The sequence below is a fragment of the Girardinichthys multiradiatus genome, chromosome Y (genome assembly GCF_021462225.1).
Source record: "Girardinichthys multiradiatus isolate DD_20200921_A chromosome Y, DD_fGirMul_XY1, whole genome shotgun sequence".
In the NCBI taxonomy this organism is placed as follows: Eukaryota; Metazoa; Chordata; class Actinopteri; order Cyprinodontiformes; family Goodeidae; genus Girardinichthys; species Girardinichthys multiradiatus.
In genome coordinates, this window is record NC_061818.1 from 21,617,990 (window position 1) to 21,640,648 (window position 22,659).

At 39.1% G+C, this 22,659-nt stretch overlaps 2 protein-coding genes across 2 annotated transcripts; one reads left to right on the forward strand and one right to left on the reverse strand.

Annotated features, from left to right (window-relative positions):
- Positions 1 to 12,670: 12,670 nt before the first annotated feature.
- Positions 12,671 to 13,737, reverse strand: LOC124864390 (acylpyruvase FAHD1, mitochondrial-like). The gene has a single exon (XM_047359169.1). It carries the CDS (start codon positions 13,644 to 13,646, stop codon positions 12,984 to 12,986), a length of 663 nt encoding a protein of 220 aa, XP_047215125.1. The 5' UTR covers positions 13,647 to 13,737; the 3' UTR covers positions 12,671 to 12,983.
- Positions 13,738 to 14,737: 1,000 nt separating this feature from the next.
- Positions 14,738 to 20,211, forward strand: LOC124864141 (hydroxyacylglutathione hydrolase, mitochondrial-like). The gene is made up of 9 exons (XM_047358811.1): positions 14,738 to 14,780; positions 15,240 to 15,424; positions 17,758 to 17,822; positions 17,899 to 18,016; positions 18,113 to 18,221; positions 18,313 to 18,416; positions 19,721 to 19,822; positions 19,925 to 20,004; positions 20,112 to 20,211. Exons 2-9 carry the CDS (start codon positions 15,320 to 15,322, stop codon positions 20,209 to 20,211), a joined length of 783 nt encoding a protein of 260 aa, XP_047214767.1. The 5' UTR covers positions 14,738 to 14,780; positions 15,240 to 15,319.
- The last annotated feature ends 2,448 nt before the right edge of the window (positions 20,212 to 22,659 follow it).

The following is a 22,659-nucleotide window of genomic DNA, read 5'->3' on the forward strand; positions in this document are numbered from 1 at the left end:
ATGGACAGACGGATTGGGGCTTCATCTGCAGTTATGCCGGCGATGCTGTTGTGAAAGAAATAATTGAGACAAATAGCAAAGTTCACGGTTTACCAGTCCACCTATGGCCATAAGATAATGATCATAACCAAAAGAACGAGATCCCTGATAATAGCGGCCAAAATGAGCTTTCTCTGGAGGATGGCTGGCTCAGCCTTAGAGATAGGCTGAGGGGCTCCTTCATTCAGGGGGAAATTGGAGACGCTGCTTCTCTGCATCAAGATGAGTCAGTTGAGGTGGTTTGGCCCCCTGGGTGCCTTCCTTTGGAGGTTTTTTGGGCACATCCCACTGGGTGGTAACCCCGGGGCAGACCTAGAACTCGCTGGAGGGCCTGTATATCCCGTTTGGCCAGGGAACATCTTAGAATCTTCCAGAATAAGCTGGGGGACGTCACTGAGAAAAGGAATATTTGGGATTTACTCCTGGACCTGTTGCCCCCACGACCCAATCTCATATAAACTGAAGACAATGGATGGTTGGATAAAAAAACAGCTTTTTGTATTTACTCAGGTTAAGCTGTGTCTGATTAAAATCTTAAAACATTTAAGTGTGACAAAAAAGCTAACAAAAAAGAAATCTGTGCTTTTTAACAGCACACAAGGCTATACACACTTCTTTTTTATCAATAATACAATCAAAAACATTGTTTTTATTGTAAGAATCAAGACCAACAGCGCACAGTATTTTTCCCCACAGTTAGTTTAATCAGTCTGCGCTGTTACATTTCACTCCTGTGAAATTATGTATTCTTTGTGTTTTCAGATTTCTTATCATGCCGGCGGTGCTGTCATGGTGAAAAAGTGTGATCACTTGTCACACTTCTTATTAGAAAGTTGGTGACTTGTCAACCCAGTAGCGCAACATCAAGAGTCAAAAACTGATAAAAATAGAATCAATTCATCAGAAATCAGGGAGATGGAAACAGAACACCTTTAAGCTGTGAAGAATTAGAGTCATTCTCTTTCTTTCACATAACAATCATACTGTATCTTTAGAAAAACAAGGGGAGTGCTATAATGCTTAGAGTTTCTCATCAAGCTGGTGGAGATTTATCCCAATACAGATGGCCTTCCTATAGAGTGATATATTTTCTTTGTGTGTGCTTTAATATGCATTTGCCTTTTCCTCTTTTAAAACATCTACTGTTGGACACCCTCTACAAGACCTTTTCCACTACAAAAACCAGGTGTAGTACTTATTTGATAAGCAAAGATCACACGATGTCATCTGTTATCCATACTGGCTTCACATGAGTGCCTAATACGTAGGAATCTAAGGATCCTGAAAAATAATTCATTTTTAGTGAGCGGCTGGTGACTCTGAAAAATAAAATGAAAGCTCTAATCCAAAGAGCACCGTAGTGTTCAGATGCATTTTTTAGATGACAAAGACTGTAAAGCAAAGGGTAATGTTTGCCAAAACTATCTAACTCAAGTAAGGGTGAACATATAATTTCCATCACGATTTAAAAATACTGTAATTGATCCAAATCTTACCCTATTATTGGTTTCTGTGGATGATATTAAGTTACCCTAGGTTGGCTTCTTAAAAATGACCAAACAGAAGAAAGAACCAGTCTTAATTTAATACCTCTTTGAAAGCACTAAATCAACAAGATCTGTCTCCTATAATCCCACCTCTAACTTCCATACATCACATCTTTACCTCAGTCAGATATTGGGAAAATGAGAGCTACCCTTTTCTGATGAGTAAACACTGGACGTATTTTACTGTGATGGCAAAAGGTTTTAAAGTAAGTTTCTGTTCTGCTTGTTTAAGCCTGAAATTCTGTAACAATGAATGTCGCATAGCAGGGGCCCAGTTAGACATAAAGGCCTACAAGGGCAGGGGCCCTTCTGTAATCACATCACAGGATCTCTGCATTAAGACATGGTACACGAACCTCTCTTGTCAACCCAGCTGTTCCTGCATGCCAACACTGCACAGCTGTCACTGAAACAGAAAGGTGAAATGAGGGTGAAATATTTCAAAAAACAAGAATTTAATGCCTGTTCCTATCAATAACAAAAACCATGTAGAAAAGAATGGGTTTATAGATCAATACTTTGACATATTGTCTATGTTAATTTAAAGTCTACTTTAAAAATCCTATTTTAATACCAGAATGGCAGAATGTGCAGGAAATGCACAACAGAGCCAGAGAGTTAACATCAATCATCTCTAAGTTGATATTCTATGTTGCTACTTATATTCCTGTTACCTGCTATAGTTTTTATCATGCTACAATCAACAAATTTTATCCCCAGACTACATCTGAAGATCTATGTCTTTCCTTACTACACTTCTGGTGCGCAAAACAAAACAGCTACCAGCAGAAATTTCCACTTTGATGTTAACAAGGCTGTGGAGAATTACACTAAAGCTTACTTCAGCTGTTTTTTTTAGTCAGTCAGTCATTTTCTAAACCTTTTCTTGGTGGGTCGCGGGGAAGCTGGTGCCTATCTCCAGCAGTCTATGGGCGGGAGGCGAGGTACACCCCGGACCAGTCGCCAGTCCATTGCAGGACAACACACAAACAACCAAGCACACACTCATTCACACACACCTAAGGACAATTTAGAGAGACCAATTAACCTAAGAGGCATGTCTTTGGACTGTGGGAGGAAGCTGGAGTACCCGAAGAGAACCCACGCATGCACGCGGAGAACATGCAAACTCCATGCAGAAAGACCCCTGGCTGGGAGTCAAACCCAGGACCTTATTGTAAGGTAATAGTGCTACCACCTGCGCCACCGTGCAGCCCACAGTTTTTTAATAAATAGTTTAAAAAAAAACTACTTATTACACAATAATTACTTTTCTGGACAGAAGAAAAATCCAACTTTGCATTTTAATGCTGCTGATTTTATTAAATTTTCTGTGGTTTAGCCGAAGCCTTTTACCCGTTTTGGAGCTTGCTTTGTTGATTTTTTTTAGTGGAAATACAATGTATTTTAAGATTTAATCTATCTGTTAATCCCAGCATAACATCACCATCATTTAACAAGTCTTATCAGCTATCCCCTGTATCAGTTTTATACGTTTATTCATTTTTAACAAAACCAGCAGACTAAATGTTCAATAAGTGTCTTGTTATTTTATGGCCAAAATGCTCAGCACATTGTCCAGGGGCCAATGCTCAGATCTGGACATTAAGCATCTCTTCTGGTTTTTGTCTGTCTATTCTGCAACTTTTTAATTTATACTCAGTAATTTTGTTTATTCTCATGTCGATTTCTTTACTTTGTGACTGTTTCCTTAAAGAGAAATCACACAGTCCTCCTCACTGTCTCCAAAATGGAGGCCACATGTACAGTCAAAGGTCTTCATGTGTTATGGCCTTTAATTATAGATGTGCGCTCTAACAGGAACCCCCACTTCTTTCTCTGTGGGCTCAGAATTAACAACAGAGCTCTTTTCTTTCATGATGTACTGCTCTGTAAGGTTAAAAAAACAACAAACATCTTCAGTGGTGAAACAACCAAGGATAGGAACCCATTAGAGAAATGAAACATACCCCAAGTTCCATGATGAATGGAAATTTAAATAAAAAAAGACAAAAAATGTTATCAAACACATTAAGACTGAGTTTTATTTGTGGAAATGTTTGTGGGTCGTGAGTAAAATGGCTCCACTCAGTGTGTATTTATGAGTTTCATAAAGCCCACACACACACTTCGTTCACACACTCAGCACCTCCTGCCTCCACTAATTTCAGTCCAGATTTCTGTTTCCTGTTATCCCTGGCATTAGTTTTTAAAGACCACTCTGAAATTTTAAATATCCAAGACCAACTTCATCCTTGAAATATTTTATGACTCTGTATTAATACTCTTGGTGGTAGAAGGATTTCTGTGCCAGCCCAGCAGCTGGCATTAACAGATACATTTATTCTAGCATCTGGGAAAGTAATTAATGTCCTTAGAGGACAATCCCAGAGGTAAACTTTCCCTACATCAGCATGACATCATACTTCAGATAATTTACAGCTTTCTTTGAACACTTGTAATTATGTGAGAAAATCAAATGAGTTTAAGAAGGACTGGCAAGCAGTGGCCTGTTATGATACAGGTAATGTGGCTCACTGCTCAGAGCGCTATCCTGTCATTAGGCGGCTCAAACCCTTGCGTGAAAGGAAACATTTGTCTGGGGTCTTCCTGGATGAGTTTTCCATTGCCGTTGTCAAGTAGTTAGTAGGGACTGGGCATTCCCAGTTGGGCTGCCCCATCCCAGTTGTTCACAGTGTGAGCACTGTGAGAATATAGAGCTGTTAATCATAGCATGTTTGGCCAAAGATGTTGAAATCTGTATTAGATTTGCCGATTCTTTTTAGGGGCAAATTTAAAAGGGTGTTTCACTGTTTTCTAAGGAATCAAGACTTTATTTGACCTTCTCCTTTTCAGTCTAAAACATAAAGACCCACCTGCTCTTGTAGCCACCAAAGCAAACTGTGTAGGCCATTAGCATTTTGTCAAATTTTATGACTCACTATCACAGCTTGTGTAGCGGAGGACTCCGGAATGCAGACGGACAGGCAGCATGGCGGTAGGTGAATTTATTTAATGAACAAAAAACTTACTTCAGAGGGTGACGGCAAAAACAGACATGGGCAGGCTGGCAAGACAGGCTTGGCATGAGCAAAAGGACAAGACAAGAACAGTGAGTGAATTATCCAAAATGTTTCTGCGAGGAATGAACAGAACAGTTGTGTATATATGAAGCAAGAACCAGGTGAAACGAGGAGACTGAATGCTAGGTGCAGGTGAACCGAATGAAGATGATTGAAAACAGACAGGAGAGAACAAAACGTGGCTGGAGCAGAACAGAGATTCTTGAATACAAACTAATAGAAACACAAATAGTAAACTATGAAATTAAAGCATAACCAGATCCAAAAACCTAACTTGACAAAACATGAACTAGAACACAAAAACTAAAGTATGGCCAGGAAAATAATAAACAGAAGCATGATTCAAAACCAATTAAGAATAATAAGAACCCAAAAACACCCACATATCATGACACTCACATCTAAATTTAGCCAAACTTCATTTTATAGACCTTATGGTCTGATTTGATCCTAATATATACCTTTTTCAAACTATTCAATTTTTTATTTTATTTTATGATTTTAATGTTCTAAAGCTTAATGCTGCATAATATTTTTTTAATTTAATATATAATGAAATATGCCATTAATGTTGAGAATATAAAATGGACGGTGATTTTACACTGCATGCTCATTCTTGTCATTTATAAAAATCACTGCACAGCTGAAGTCACACTTACACAGGAACACACACATTTTTACCACATGATTATTCCAGCCTTAATGAGATTTTTCTCACACACACATACATGAGATAAAGTTTAGAACTGATTTTCTGGTTAGAAAATAATGTACTCAATGAACTCAGCCTTTCTACTGCAAAAACAAAGAAGATGACTGTATCCAGATGACATCCATTAGTTTTCTGTAGGGGTTTGATTCTGTTCTCCAGACCACATTAGTGGGCTCTGCAGATGCAGAGGTATTTTTCAGCTGGTAAGTAACATTAAGGTAATTCCCATAAATCCATTGTGATTTCATAGCTCTGATTTGTTTTTAACACCTGAAATGGGGGAAAATGGTACAAAATCAACCAAAGGCAATAAAAGCTAAAGTTTAAAAGTGAGTATAAAAAATGGATTTCCTGAAAGACAGCTCCGTTCATTCAAAGAGAGATTTAGTATAAGGCATTTGTCTCTTTCTGGTCAGGCATTAATACAATCTTGTTAAATCCTAGGGAATTGTGACTCCCAACTTTAATTGATGAGAGTGATATAAGCTGGAAAGATTTTGGTCACAGGAACTGTTACACAAATATAGGCTTGGGAATTTTATTGCATTTCATAAAGTTGTTTTTCTGGACACACATGCTTCTGCAAAGGCTTCTACAGTTGTTTTTTTTAGCTTTTAAAATACCAACTCTTGTCTACTTATAGGGCCTTGATTGGAAAAGATGGAGGATGAAAATTCATACATGCTTGCAGTCATTTTACGAGGTACAAATGGAGACACTGCTGCCAAATAGAGGGAAAACTTTCATACTAAAAATAAAAATCTGTAGAAATGCTTTTGGAAAGCCATTCATTTTCATTTGACTGGGGCCACATTTGTCCTTTAAGTAAAGTGTTTTATATTTAGCCAATAAAACCAGAAAGGTTTCTCCTGAAATAATTCAGCTACAGCTCTGTTAACTAAACCAAAGAGGTTATTCACCAGTGCTTTTTAAATCATTTTATTTATCAAAGCTCCCATTTATGCTTCTGTAACAATTACAGAGCCACAGTTTTGAATGACTAGTAAAATGCCTACAGCACCTTGCAAAGCTATTCTTGCTCCTTAAACATTTCAGAATGTTGTCAAGTTACAACCACAATCATTGATGTACTTTATTAAAGATAAAGTCCAATTATTTACCTTTAGAGGTCATCTAATTAGTAAATAAAGTCCTTCCGTGTGTAGATTGATCTCAATTGCAGCTGTTTTGCCTCAGATGTCTGTTGGGGAACAGTATTAAACCTACAGCATCATTAAGATCATCAAGGAGCACTGTGAGACATTTTGGTGGCAGCATCATGCTGTGGGGATGCTTTCGGCTTTTTCAGCAGGGCCGCGGAAACTGGTCAGAGTTAATGGGAAGATGGATGGAGCTCCATGCAGGACAATCCTGGAGGAAAAGCTTTTACCCAACAATGCAGCCAGAGCTACAAAGGAATGACCTGAGATATTTTGCAAAGGATGGGTTGGTCTCTATAGATGTTCAAAATTGGTAGACATATGGCTGCAACATGTGGCTATAATTGCAGCAGAAGGTTGTTCCTCAAGGTATTGACTCATGGAGAGTGAATACAAATCCAAACCACACCGTTCAGTTTTTTTTATTTATACAAAAATGCAATGAGGTTTGTCACTACAACACGATAAAAGAAATCTTTGGTGAGTCACTATATAAACTAGAACAATGGGCAAAAAAAATGTCAGTGTGTTTAGATGTTTAATTGTTACACTTAACATACTTGCAGCTGTAAGAGTGAAAGGTGGATCTAAATCCTGATAGTGCTTTTGAATGTGTGGTTTGTAGAATGACAGTCATTTTATTTGAAATAGATCTGACCCACATACAGAGAATAGAATGAGAAAAAAGGTTGTTTATTTGAAAGATGATTGTTAGGTATTATTTAGTCAACTCAGAGGTAAGAACGATACAGTCAGAGTTACTTGCAGCAAGGGTAGCCCACTTTGCAGTGCAACTACAAAGTTTTGACACCCTATCTCTTTATTTATATACACAATTCAACAAACAGTTCAGACAGGGTGTATGTGTGTGAGACAGAAAGGAGGCTGGTTCACACAGAGATAACAATAATTCACACACACAGGGAGGAAGGCATAGTGCAGGTGCCTTGCAACACAAAGTTTTTACATGAGTGATAACAAGTTTTTGCACCCATCCAACAATGATAATCAGGAACGTGATGGTCGAAAATCTCATTGTATGGAGAGAGGGGAAAAGGTTGAGTGAATACAGGGAAACGGAAAGTAAACAAAACTAAGAACAATAAACTAAAATGATTGTGAGTTCAGCTTACTAAGTAACTGTGGTCAGGACGCCAGGGGTAGAGAGATTCAGGATCCAGGTTTAACGAAGGCAAGTACGTAGAAGGTTTCTTGGGTGCTATTCAGTGTGAGCTTGGAGCGGACAGGAATGAGTTCGGTGTGCAGATGCTTACGTTGGAGGGTGGACAGGTTATGCTTACGGCTTAGTCCAGGAGACGATGGGAGCAGGAAACTGCCAGCTTAATGCAAATCCAAACGAAGACAGGAGATAGGATATGAAATCCACAGAGCGTAGATAGGCTTGATCATCCAGAGTAACTTCTGGAGATGTAGTCAGTACACAGTGACATAGATCCAAAGCTTAGGGTTTCTAAATCTGCAAAAGGAGCAAAGACAAAGTTACACGAGGTCGAAGAACAAAGCATATACTTTGTGTTTGGCTCGAGCTTGTACCACTGGTGGCAAAACACTCTGGCATCGAAGTGCTGGCAGCCTCCTGCTTAAGTACTCCTCAGAGTAATCAGTGGAAATAAGTCGTACCTGTCACCCAGCACACCTGGGAGCTCCAGCACCGTCTGAAAATGAGCACATGTAGCAAGCACAAAAACACAAACACAACCCAGATCCTGACAGACAAAATGTTAAAAGGATATGGATATTTGTGCAAAGCATGACAATTACATATGCCTGAGTATCAGTCAAAATTTATCAAGATCTTGGGATTTATTAGAGGAAGACACTTCACAGTGGGCATGAGGTTAACGTGCAAGAATAACACGCTTGGAGTCCTGACATGCAAGATAGCCCCTCTGTGTGTCCAAAAATATCAAATTAAATCAATTTGCCAACCTTGTGAGCGTGTTTTACAGTGATGTTCCACGTCTCCTGCATCCTCTCTGACTCAGAGCCTCCAAAGTTTCTGAGTGTTAGTGGTTGTTTCCTTAGAATAGCCACACCACAGGCCCGTCTGGTGGCAGTCAGTACAGCACGCGAAGCCGGGCATCACGAATACCCATTTTTCTGAAAATGCAGATAGGAAAAGATGCAGACAGTCAGGCTGCAAAATTCTTTCACATGATGGACCTTCTGTCTTCCAGGAGAAAAGGCCTTATTCAGCCAAAGAATGAACGGTATAAAGCCTCACCAAAGTTATATGGTGTGTGATCAAACTGACATTGAGTTAGGTATCTTTGTCAGGGATTTTGAGTTAAATTAGGTGAATCTTCACATAGGTACTAAATCAACTGTAAAAGAACTATACCTCAAATTACTTTCATCTGTAACTTATTTATATTTTGGTTTAATAAACCAGAGTTCTTTTCACAATCCTTAAAAGTATATTTATTTTTATCTTTTTTTCTGTAAAGTTCCTGTTTGGGCTGCTTTTCACTTATTCTCTGTGCCTGCCTTTGGGCCTAAACATGATAGCATGACAAAGCTGGACAGATGGAGGACAAAAGAATTTTGAGCACCATTTACAGCACATTACTAGTGATTTAAATGTAATCATTAATAGTTAATATATTTTCTTTATCCACTTAACTGAAGGCATAGAAACAGACAAGCCTGCATGCACGCACTCACTCAACCCAACATTCATCTTGGGGAAACACGGAAACTCCACTCTGAAACAACCAAAGTCTTTTGTGCTGTGGGTGAATTGTGTTAACAGCTGTTAAGCAGGAGCCTGTTGTTAGGGGAAAGAAATCCACCCAACACCTTACACAGGACCTGAGACATGTATTGTACTTCAATTAATCATCTATTGTTTTTCACCTAGTAGGCCGTAGGGAATCTCCCCGATGAGGCTAAAATACAGCACTCTCCACATTTATGAGCAAAACAGGTAAAAAATGTGTAAAAAGGCATACAATTTTTATTTAATTTCACTCGCATAATCTCACTCTGTCCTGCAATGGACTAGTGATGCAGGTATGAGCAAAATATAAACAGGGACTTGGCTTGGCTTCACTTGACAAAAGCACACAATCATAAACAGGCTTGGCATGAACGGAGCAAAATAATCCAGTAAGGAGTAAACAGAATAGAAGGGTATATAAAGGGCAAGACAGGTGAAAACATAAACTGAATGGCATGAACAGGGGGACCAGATGAAGCTGATTGCTTTGGCAAAGGCAGAGAGTGAAAACAAAACATGGCAGGACCAAAACAGAAGTCCAAGGACACAAACTAACCAAGGGGAAATCTTACAGATAGAGAACATAAACCAGAATGGCTGGTTTAAATCTTATTTGTCTGACAGACTCCAGTTTGTTCATGTAAATGATAAATCATCTTTAAACTCTGATCTCTTCAGCTCACACAACATTGCCCTTAAAGCTCCACCGTTTGGCTACGTTTTCATGTCCCGACTGACATCACTGCTGGTTTGTGTTAGATCGGAAACCTGTGGTCTCCTTGTAATCCACGCTCCCCTCAGAAGAGTCAAATATACCTTCTCAGGCTGGGCCTTGGTGACAACATCGCCAGTTAATGTGGTGAGCGTTAAATCAGAGCTGAGGTCAGGCTTTGATGCCTTTGTTAATAGCTGGGAGAAGGTAATACTTACCAGTCACACAAAAGAAGAGGAGTTGTATGATTCATATCTCATAAAAGACGACATCTGCTGCGAACATACATGATACAAAGCTCCACTTTGACCTTGTGGTGGGGGAAACTGGTCTATGAATGCACTTCCCAGCTCTTATTAAATTTGTGATAAATGTTAGAATGATGGAGACATGGGTTCCCTGAGCACCTGGTTAGGTGAGGTTTACAGATAACCTGCCCTACAGGTGAGGCATGATGATGTAGTCTGACTCAGGTTGCAGCAGAGGAGCTTGGGACAGGTTGATGGAGACTTTGTTTGAAGTTGAAAAGAGAGAAGCCCGTGGGAGAACAACACCCGAACCTGGAAAAGATGTTACAAAAAAACTCTAAACAATGTGGCTATGTTAAAGATACACATCCTGGAACTCATTATTACAATTTAACCATGAGTGATTTTTTTTATAATATATTACAATGTTTTTCTTATATTGTATTGTAATACCGAGCAGAGGATTGAGTGTGAGCATCCAACTGTTGAAGGGAAACAATCCAAAATGTATAAAAAGAACCATTTCCAAAACAGGGAACCATGGTGGCACACGTTGTAGCACAGTTGCCTTGCAGTTATTAGGTCCTAGGTTCAAATCCCAGCCTGAAGTCTTTCTGCATGGAGTTTGCATGTTCTCACCATGCATGTGTGGGTTCTCTCCGGGTACTCTGGTTTCCTCCGACAGTCCAAAAACATGACCGTTAAATGGTCTCTCTAAATTTCCCTGAGGTATGAAAGGGTGTGTGATTGGTTGTTGTTCCACATTTGTCAATGTGCTGCCCTGTGAAGAACCGGTGACCTGTCCATGGTGTAATCTGCCTCGCGCCCATAGACCACTGGAGAAAGGTGCCAGCTCCCCCGCGACCCAGTTTGGAAGAAGTGGGTATAGAAAATGGATGGATTTCAAAACCTAAGCACAACCAAAGGAAGTCTGTTCATGGGCCCCTCAATGCAATGAAGTCATCCTGGAAAGTCCCAGAACTATGCTTGATTGTGGTGATGGTGTCCTTTGCCAATATCAGTACTTCTTCTTCTTTCAAAACCAGCAGGTTAAATCGATGCCAAAGAGCTTGATGTTGATCTCATCCAACCACAGAACTTTGTCAACTTGAAATTTATGATATAATGAGAAAACAACTAGAACATAGATTCCAAGATCAATTTAGAACCACTAACCTATTTTTTCACATTCCTGGAATCTGGTGTGCAGGACTCCTGTGCTTGGGTTGAAAATTCAATGTGCACATAAAGAACACCCAGAGCCAAGATTTAATTTAGAAAACTACTCAATACAAGAAAATGTTACCTTCTTGATCAGTCAGACAGAGAGAGGTACCCCCAAACCTTGTAGTTTTTAGTATAACAATGTGGGCTCTAGATGGACAAACCTTGTCAGTTTATTATTTTACTTAGTACCCCTACACATAGCCCATTCTAAAATGGCCAAACTCTAACTCTCAGTAGTTTATTCTAACCTCCCCAACAACCCTACACCATTCCAAACCCTTTGTGAAGTGCCTTGAGACATGTGTTGTGAATTGGCGCTATATAAATAAAACTGAATTTAATTGATTTGATTGTACTGAAAGGACTAATATTGAAAACATTCTAACAAAAAATGTTTTTCAAAGAATGTTGGATTTAATCAGCAACAAACCTATAAAATAAAGGAATCTATAGTTCTCTGGATGTGACAAAGCTGATTATGAATGCAACCCTTCTAAGCGTCAAAAACAAAACTTTTAAAATCAAATTTGACATTAAAGTAATTTAGGAGTTTCAGCATTAAACACAAGATGTTTAAAATATTCTGAATTATACACAGAATTTACCCATTTAAAAATCTGTATTTTTTCTTTATATTTTCTATGAATTTAACCCCCCAATACTTGAACAAATGGAAATGTATTGAAGAGTGAATTTCTGGAATCCCTAAAACGCAATTTAGTTTCTTGATATGCCACAAACTACCCCTGCAACTAACAATTATTTTGCTAATTGATTAATAGTTGACTATTATTTTGATTAACTGAATAATAGTTGGATAGCTAAAGGTGCTTAATAAGAGATCTTTTACAGAATTTGAACCAGGTAAGGCTAAAACTATGCCACATGAGGGGTTCTGGACATATTTATGAGCATATTAAATATGAAGCATATTTAGACAAAATAGGTTTTTCATTTTAAATGCAAAATCTCTATATTTTTTGTACAGTTTTGGCCTAATAATTGCTCTGAGTGGGCTGTTTTTCAGCAAATGGCATGTTATCGAGTGTGCACACTCTGGTAACAATTATTCAATTAATAAATTAGTTGCCTTTGAATCGATTAATCATGATTAATCCTATTAGTTGTTTCAGCCCTACCACAAACTCAATTCTTCAAAGAACATAAAAAACAAAACTCTGGGAAACAATGGGAACCATGTGTGAACAGAATTATTCATTTTACTTGGAATTTAATTTTAGATGTTGACGCTTTGTAATAAAACACCTTAACAACTGTTTATTAAAATGTTTACGTCTGCGGTTTAAGTCAGAAACATTGTCCACTACAAAAGGTTTTTACATCCCTGATCCGCATTGGAGTTCCATTTACAGTACAACTGATAATTAAATGCAGCTTAGATTGACCTGATCACACAATAATCTTTAAATTAATCAAATCCTGATTAATGCAAATAATAAGATAGTTGGTGGCTCCGTACTGCCATCTGCTGGTTGCTCTCAGGTTTTTTTCTTCCTAGTGGTCTGGTCTCTCCACTTTGAAGTTCATCATAACTATGTCCTCGATGCCAGCCTGCAGCTCATCGTGCTCCTGCACGGCGGAGACTCCTTTAGGAGTCCCGGTCAGAATTAGGTCCCCCTCCTCCAGACTGATGAAGTCGCTGATGTAGCTGATCAGATAGGGGACCGAGAAGATCATCTGCGAGGTGCAGCCGCTCTGCCGCAGCTGGTCGTTCACCTTCAACCAGAGCTTGACGTTCCCCGGGTCAGGGATGCGCTCTTTGGGGATGAAGTCGCTGACAGGACAGGAGGTGTTAAAGGCCTTGGCCAGGGTCCAGGGAAGACCCTTGGACTTGCACTCGTCCTGGATGTCCCGGGCTGTCATGTCCAAGCACAGAGCGTAGCCCGCCACATGATCCATGGCGGTGGACTGGGGGATGACTGTGCCCCCTTTGCCGATGACCACCCCTATCTCCACCTCGTGGTGCAGGTTGCTGCTGTACAGAGGCACCAGGATGGGGGAGCCCTCTCTCACATACACAGACGGGGGTTTCAAGAACAGGACAGGCTCTGTGGGAATGGCATTTTTCAGCTCTTTAGCGTGGTCTGCATAGTTTCTCCCGACGCAAATTATCTTCCGTCCCCACTCCCAGAACCGAGATATATTCCGCGCTGTCATTGTGGATAAACTTTAGCTTAGTAAGTATGTGTTGAGGCGCTGTGAGAGGATCAGCACTGGATACTTTGACCGACCGGAAATAAAACCATAGACATAAAGGAGTTTAGATGCCGCTTTAGCTTCGTTGATCCGTAGAAACGATACGTCAGCGCGTCCGCCATATTACGAGTGGCAGGTTTGTCTTTTGAAACATAGAATTATTGGAAACTAGAAGAGTTGACGTTCAGTGAATGGAAAATTCAATAATACACACACATTTTAGAACTACTAATGGGGATCATAAAGACAAAGAACAATACCTGCAAATCAAAAATATTTAACATCTGAAAATATATCCACAGATTTGCCCTTCCGTTCGCACATCAGTCCATTTATCTCCCTCTCTCTCTGTTCATCCATCAATCCTTTATTACCTTCTATACCTGCTTTTCCATGCAGGGTTTTCTACAGTACATTTAAAAGTAACACTGATGACCAAAGTGGATTACAAGGGAATGAAAAAACAGAAAAAAAAACTAAGAAATCAGTAAAAAGGTACAATAAATCAAGAACAAAACTAATTAAATGGAATAGGACAAAAACAAGCACGCTGACATTATTGTTGTTGTGAAATAAGATTAATAATAATAATAATAATAACAAATTGTATTAGTAATAGTATAATCAACCTATTATTATAATTATATTGTCAACTCTGACACTCACAATATGGCGGGGAAGTCCGAGCCGGGTTAATGCAACGTTTGATACCTCTATATCTATGCCTAAGAACTTGCTCATTAACCTACGGCAAGTCAGAGGATACGTGTACGTAAATACAACTTGAGATCAAAAACATAACTTTTTAATGTCTGACCCGTTTATCAAGTTAATTCTTCGTATAAAATAAATCGCACGTGTTGATCAAATGCACATCTACTGACCGACGATCATTATTTAGATAAAATGCGATCAGATTTGATTGGTAATGCCTAGAAGGATGGAGTTCAAAAGGGAGGCGGAGGCGGAACTGGACCAAAACCAAACTTTTCTGGTTTGTTCAGCCGTGATAAGACTGCAGTCACTGTAATGTTAATCAAGTCACTATAGGGGGTGCCTGCACTCTGATAGGAGCAGCTACAGCGCTAAAGTTTGGCACGTCCGCATTGTTTTATTCCGCAGTTTGCTAATATGTAGCATGGTAGCCTGCTTTAGGTCGACCTCACGTACTTTAATGCTGATGATGTGTTTATGTTTGCGTCGCCAGTGAGGTGAGGACTCCGGAGTAAACACACCTGGCCTGTCTGGTTTATTATTGTTACTGTTTTTATTTGTGAATAGAACAAAGTTGAGACTGATGTTCAAATATTGATAGGAAAAAAACGTGTTTTAAGTGTGTTTTATAAGGCGGAGGTTTAAGCTAACGTTTACTTTTACGATCGTAGCGCTGATGTACACACGTCATCACGTCGTCCAGTTCGTTCATTTTGATAGCATAAAATGAGTTATAATTACCAGTTCTCGACCATAGAAACAAAACAACCGAAACAAAGTTATAAAGACAACCTCAGAGTGCTTTTATCAACACACTCCGTCTTGTCTCCTTCTATGAAGCACCTGTGGAAGTGAAGGCCCAGGCAGCCGCTCGTCTTCACAGCACGGTGAGGAAATCCCACCTGGTCCAACAAGCCAACATGAGGGTCGAACTTGTGCCAGCGCTCAGTGACAACTACATGTACCTGCTGATTGATGAAGACTCTAAAGAAGCTGCCATTGTTGACCCCGTGGAGCCCATAAAGGTCCGTTTTTATATCGCAGGGATTAAGACAGCTGTCATATTTCCAAAATAAAGTGTAGTTACTCTGATATTTAGTTACAGAGCCAAACTTTCTAATCAATGAATCTGCTCTTCAAGTTTATCTGCAAGTTTTCTGAGGGTGGTACACAACTTTTCTTTATATATCAGTTTACTCTTTTTGTATTCATTTTGGAGGATTCATTTTTTTTTTTTTTTTTTTTTGCTGTCTTGTTTACTGTTTATCCACCTCTCTCTGTGACCTTTGCACCTTTGTATTTGTCCCTATAACTTGTATCAAGTGTGAGTATCTAATACGGACACCTCCTGGAATGTAATGGCCAAAAGATATTCAGTTCAAGGAGTCTTTAGTATGTATAGGGGGTTCCTATAATCAGGTATATTTCCAAAATATTTAAATGATTTGGGAAGAACATAAAAGTCACCTGAACGAGCCCAAAGAGAATATTTTGATACTAAGATTTAAAGGTAAAGAATTAAGGCGGTTAAAGGATTTTAAAAGGTGAAATTAAAACAAAATATGTCTTAATTTAAAAAAACAAACAACATTTTGCCAGGAAGTTTTCAATAAACTATCCCTTTTTAGTGACTTTGACATAAACATCAGTTAAGAGCCACTTTAGTCAACCCAAAGGTCATGGTCATTACTGTAAGGTTTAATTTTTACATTTTTTCACTACTGAAAACTTGAAACAGACATTTAGCTTTGCATTTTTTTTCAGATGAAACATTATATTCAAATCCTCAACATAGAAAGCAAGTTATTTTCTCCGGACTTATATACAGATATAACAACACCAGTTTTTAATGCATCAGGAAATATACCATCTCTAATGGACCAATTTATTATTTTTGTCAGGACTGGGATCAGACTTTCTGCATGGGTTTTTAAAAACAAAATATCCAACCCATGCAGGTCTTTAGCTTTGCTGTTATTAAGTTGTTCAATAATCTTTTCCACCTTTGCGTCGATAACAGGTGTCAGACTAAAGGTTGATGTATCACAGAATAATGAGTGGCAAGAGCAATGTGTTGGGAACAACTGGGCTAGCCTCTCAACAGAATTAATAAAATATTCATTAAAATATATTGCTAAAATTTCAGTATTTTCAATATTGTCATTTATTTTTGAGCTGTATGTCATAACTGGTGTTTTTCTCTTTTCTAAGTAATTTATCAATATTTTTCTATAACAATTTACTATTTCCTTTTGCATCTTTAAGTTGAGGAAAAAGTTTGCCTTTGTTTTTTTTTAAGCAATGTCATGACCTTATTTCTCAAACTTTGATATATCGAATAATCAGTTAATCTGGTTTTGCTAAACTTTCTTAGTGAGGCATCTCTTTTCTTCATTAATTCTTCATTAATTCTGTTCAGCATTACACCATGGTAAACTCTGTTTTTTAAGTTTTTTTTTTTTTTGTCTTTTTTAAACATTTTTATTGTGCATAATATGTACAAGAACCGAACAGAAAATAAATAGGAAAACATCCAAAGTCCAAAAAAAAAAGTTTGACCTGCCTTCAGAGAACTTTGAGAACCATTAATCAAGATGAAGCCCCTCTGTCCAGCTGCAGGGTAGAGCATGCATGTTGAGTAAAGATCTGGTTTCAAATTAACCTTCGAAGGGGGTGTGATTGGTTGTTTACTTTGTGTTTCTGTGTTTGCCCCATGACTGTCTGGCAGCTTGTCCGCCTCTCACCCAATGACAGTAGAGACTGGCTCTGGGCCGGACCCTCTGCCGGACCCTCTGTAAACTGTAGGGTGTTTTTTAGCATACATTTCAATTATATACATGGTTTAAATATTAGTCTATGACAAAAAGTTGAAAATTATTACTCAACCATATTAGTGTGTCCAACTCCATTCCTCAAGAACCAGTCCTGCAGGTTTTGTATATGTTCCTGCTTACACACTGCTTCATTAATGACTCAATAACATTTCCAGTGTGTCACCAAGTTCTACAGAGTCCTATTCATGAACCATTCATTTGGTACAGATTAGCTTTTTTTCCCTATTTTATTTCCTCTTTTTTTTTTTTATGTAGATGTGTTAGACAAGGAGAACATCTAGGACATGAAAACTGGAGCTAACCACCCTGGTCTGGGCAGCGGCTACATTTAGTAATCTATTGTCTCATATTCCCTTAACTTAAAGTGTTCTTCACATCCTGTGACTCAACCTGACGTGGAAAGCCTCCTCAGTCTTGATTCACGTCTTGAGTACCTTCCTTTTTATTCTGTCTCCATTTATCCTTGCCTCTAGTAGCATAACGTCACTTTGAGTCTTTTTTTTTTTTTTCTGTGCCTTAAACAGGTTGTGGAAGCTGTCAGAAAACACGGCGTTAAACTCACAACCGTTCTGACCACTCATCACCACTGGTATGCTTGAACCCAGCTGCAAACACATACCAGCCTTACAGAATTCAGACCTTATTCATCCGAGCATGTTTTATAGGGATCATGCAGGGGGAAATGAGAAGATGGTGAAGCTGATGCCTGGGTTAAAGGTCTATGGAGGAGATGACAGAGTTGATGCTATCACAAAGAAAGTTTCCCACTCCAACAGCTTCAAGGTAAAACCGTAGCATTGTTCTTTCCTCATTATAACACTACAGTGAGCTCCACACAACTTATGAGGTCACATTTATATTATTTTTCTTATTTTTAAGCTTGGATCACTCAATGTGAAATGCCTGTTCACGCCTTGTCACACAACCGGTCACATCTGTTACTATGTGACTAATGAAAACAGCTCTGAGCCACCTGCTGTTTTCACTGGTTTGTAAATCTCGTTACCTTAACCTTTTTCATTTGCCATCTTTCAGTGTGCTACAGCGAGTTGCATCTTTTATTTTTCTTCTACATGCAGGTGACACGTTATTTGTGGCTGGCTGTGGTAAATTCTTCGAGGGTACAGCAGAGCAGATGTACAGAGCCTTGATAGAGATTCTGGGACGTCTTCCTCCTGAAACAGTAAATGCAATGTTCATATCTCTTAAAAGTCTCCATATTTTTTCTCAATACAGCCATAAACGTTTGTGTGATTGGCCTGGGTTTTATATGATAAACTAACCCAAAGTAGTGCACGATTGTGACTGACTTCCTGAGTCTAGTAATAAGGAAAAAAGCCCATCTATCTGTATTTTAATCTCTGCACCTTGAACACACCATCCCTACGGTGAAGCACGGTGGAGGCAGCATTATGCTGTGGGAATGTTCTTCTTCAGCAGTAACAGGGAAGCTGGTCAGAGCTGACGGAGGGTAAATCTGAGGAAAAGCTGTTAGAGGCTGCAGGAAACTTGAGACTGGGGCAGAGATTAATCTTCCAGCAGAACAGTGACCCTAAACATACAGCCAGAGCTCCAATAAAATGGATTAGATCAACGCAATGACCCAGTCACAATGCAGACCTAAATCCAACTGAGAATTTGTTGGGAATGTCCAATCTGACTGAGCTGCAGCTATTTGGCAAAGAAGAAGGGACAAAAATTTCAGTCTCTGCAGCAAATACTGGCCTGCAAAGTATTGTCTCACCTGGGCTGAATACTTATTTGTAAAACAGATTTGATAACCACATAATATTCCCTTCATAGTTATTTATTGCTTGGTGTTGGTCTATGACATAAAACACATGGATGTTTATGATTATGAGACAAAATCTGGAAAAGTCCAAGGGGTATAATTTTTATTTTTGTAAGGTGACCTTGTGTGTCCTGAAAGGCGCCTTTAAATAAAATCTGTTATAAGTATTATGTTATGGCTCTTGTGCAGTTTTCCAATCAAAGATAAGTATGGAAAAATATTGGATCACAGATTTTATTCCTTATTTCATGACCTAAAGAAGAAAAATCTAGGTTTAAAACAAAAATGGGCTTTTTATATGGATGCAGATGATGTTCTTTGCTACATAAAAACTTTAGGTTTTTGTCCAACTAACTGATCAACAGACACCGGCCTTTTAACTGGGCATTTGGTTTTTACACACAGATGTACCTCCAAAAGTAATAAAATGTCCTGCTGTCAAAGTGGCTGCTTTACTACATTATGCTAAACTCTACTGCTAATAAGTACACAATAATTGCATTCAGTCATATTTTAAAAACAGAAATGCAGCATTTGTTGATTTCATAGATCCAACAAGGAAAAACTAGTTGAAACAATAAAAGCAAAAATTATAATCACACTGTCAGTTTTTGGGGTTTGCAAACATAATCTGATAGGTACCTTCTTTCATAACAATGAAAAACTAACTTCTGTTTTTCTGTTTGTTTTTCAAGCGTGTTTACTGCGGCCATGAGTACACGGTCAGCAATCTGAAATTTGCACGCCATGTTGAACCGCACAACGAAGTCATTCAGAAGAAGCTTGCATGGGCAAAGGTATTGGACTTTTTGTGCCACTGCTGCAGTCTGATGTCTAAAACGAAGTCAAGTTGTTGTAAAGATGAACAACATCCTGTGTGTCCGTTTGTTTTTCTGCAGGAGAAGTGCAGCAAGGAAGAGCCTACTATTCCATCCACTTTGGCAGATGAATTCACATTTAATCCATTCATGAGAGTGAAGTATGTACAGCATCACTGAACTTAGTTCAAATAGAGGATCAGACTTTATTTAGAGCTAAACAAAACGCTTTCTGGCTCACTGTTTTTGATTTTGATGGTTGTTTTAGAGAGAAGTCTGTTCAAGACCACGTGAAGCAGACAGATCCGATTGAAACCATGAGAAGCCTTCGGAAAGAAAAAGACAGCTTCCGGGTTCCTAAGGAGTGAAGTCCAGTGTGTTCTTGTTTTCGTCTCCTTCAAGCACTGCGAGTTCTTCATCATATTAAAGAATAACTACAACTCAACCTGAAAGCCATTTAAATAAATCCACTACATTTACCCCTTACTGAATGTACTTACTTTCACCACTAGATGTATCAAAGCTCTAAATGTTTTCATCATTTTGTTATATTTGGTTTGTTTGGCTGATTTGATGGGACTGGTTTCTTATGGCTTTAAGAGAAGAATTTATTTTCATTTGTAAATGCCTAAAAAGATGTTAATATATTGACGTTCTGTTTCATTCAGTTTTTAAATTTCACCCATTTCACAAAACGAGCCGTATGAGGAACAATCAGTCATTTATGTCCACAGTTTCTGAGTGGATTTAATATGAAGTAGTAATTTTGTTTAAGATTAACATTAATGTTATATTCTTATTGTCTCTCTGTGTCAGTTCTATATTTGCTTAAAGCCTCATTTAAGTAAAACACAGCAGAACTACTTTTTAATTTCTACTTTTTGTCATGACTGATTGGTGTCAGCATTACTGGTTAGATCTGAAGGTTTCTAAAGCACATCTTAAAAGAGCACTGCATGATGTTCTTTGGAAATTGCAATAAAACACATTCATTTTGAAGCAAGTCAATGGAAAGATTCACTTTTATTTGAAGTATCATAAGTGATATTGCACTATTATGGTACCACCTATCCATCAGTACCTGAACAATGGATCAACTGGTACGGCTTTGTCCTCACCATGCCTGCAGTTTGACAATTTTATATAGTCTATTATTTCCCATCATACTTTTTGAACTGCTGAACTGGTTTTGAAGGGCTGCATGGTGGTGCAGTTGGTAGCACTGTTGCCTTGCAGCAAGAAGGTCATGGGTTCAATTCCCAGCTGGGTGTCTTTCTGCATGGAGTTTGCATGTTCTTCCCATGCATGCGTCCAAAGACTGTTAGGTTAATTGGTAACTCTAAATTGCCCTTAGGTGTATGAATGAGTGTGTGCATGGTTGTTTGTGTGTTGCCCTGTGATGGACTGGCAACCTGTCCAGGGTGTTCCCCGCCTCTCGCCCATAGACTGCTGGAGATAGGCACCGGCTTCCCTGCAACCCACTATCAAATAAGTGGTAGAAAATGACTGACTGACTTTTTGAACTAACAAACTTAAAATACATTTTGAAAAAAAAAGCCACATTTTAGTTAGCTCAGTCCAACTCCTTGAGCCACATTTGGAAATAAAGTTTGCTTCCTAAAGTGATCTATCCAGTTAGAGACCCACGAGGAGAAGTGAATATACAGGTCCTTCTCAAAATATTAGCATATTGTGATAAAGTTCATTATTTTCCATAATGTCATGATGAAAATTTAACATTCATATATTTTAGATTCATTGCACAATAACTGAAATATTTCAGGTCTTTTATTGTCTTAATACAGATGATTTTGGCATACAGCTCATGAAAACCCAAAATTCCTATCTCACAAAATTAGCATATCATTAAAAGGGTCTCTAAACGAGCTATGAACCTAATCATCTGAATCAACGAGTTAACTCTAAACACCTGCAAAAGATTCCTGAGGCCTTTAAAACTCCCAGCCTGGTTCATCACTCAAAACCCCAATCATGGGTAAGACTGCCGACCTGACTGCTGTCCAGAAGGCCACTATTGACACCCTCAAGCAAGAGGGTAAGACACAGAAAGAAATTTCTGAACGAATAGGCTGTTCCCAGAGTGCTGTATCAAGGCACCTCAGTGGGAAGTCTGTGGGAAGGAAAAAGTGCGGCAGAAAACGCTGCACAACGAGAAGAGGTGACCGGACCCTGAGGAAGATTGTGGAGAAGGGCCGATTCCAGACCTTGGGGGACCTGCGGAAGCAGTGGACTGAGTCTGGAGTAGAAACATCCAGAGCCACCGTGCACAGGCGTGTGCAGGAAATGGGCTACAGGTGCCGCATTCCCCAGGTCAAGCCACTTTTGAACCAGAAACAGCGGCAGAAGCGCCTGACCTGGGCTACAGAGAAGCAGCACTGGACTGTTGCTCAGTGGTCCAAAGTACTTTTTTCGGATGAAAGCAAATTCTGCATGTCATTCGGAAATCAAGGTGCCAGAGTCTGGAGGAAGACTGGGGAGATGGAAATGCCAAAATGCCAGAAGTCCAGTGTCAAGTACCCACAGTCAGTGATGGTCTGGGGTGCCGTGTCAGCTGCTGGTGTTGGTCCACTGTGTTTTATCAAGGGCAGGGTCAATGCAGCTAGCTATCAGGAGATTTTGGAGCACTTCATGCTTCCATTTGCTGAAAAGCTTTATGGAGATGAAGATTTCATTTTTCAGCACGACCTGGCACCTGCTCACAGTGCCAAAACCACTGGTAAATGGTTTACTGACCATGGTGTCACTGTGCTCAATTGGCCTGCCAACTCTCCTGACCTGAACCCCATAGAGAATCT

Coding starts and splice junctions, on each gene's coding strand:
- LOC124864390 (XM_047359169.1), bottom strand. CDS start 13,646: ATGACAGCGCGGAATATATCTCGGTTCTGGGAGTGGGGACGGAAGATA.
- LOC124864141 (XM_047358811.1), top strand. CDS start 15,320: ATGAGGGTCGAACTTGTGCCAGCGCTCAGTGACAACTACATGTACCTG. Junction 17,823..17,898: donor CTGACCACTCATCACCACTG/GTATGCTTGAAC, acceptor CATGTTTTATAG/GGATCATGCAGGGGGAAATG. Junction 19,823..19,924: donor AGAAGCTTGCATGGGCAAAG/GTATTGGACTTT, acceptor GTTTTTCTGCAG/GAGAAGTGCAGCAAGGAAGA.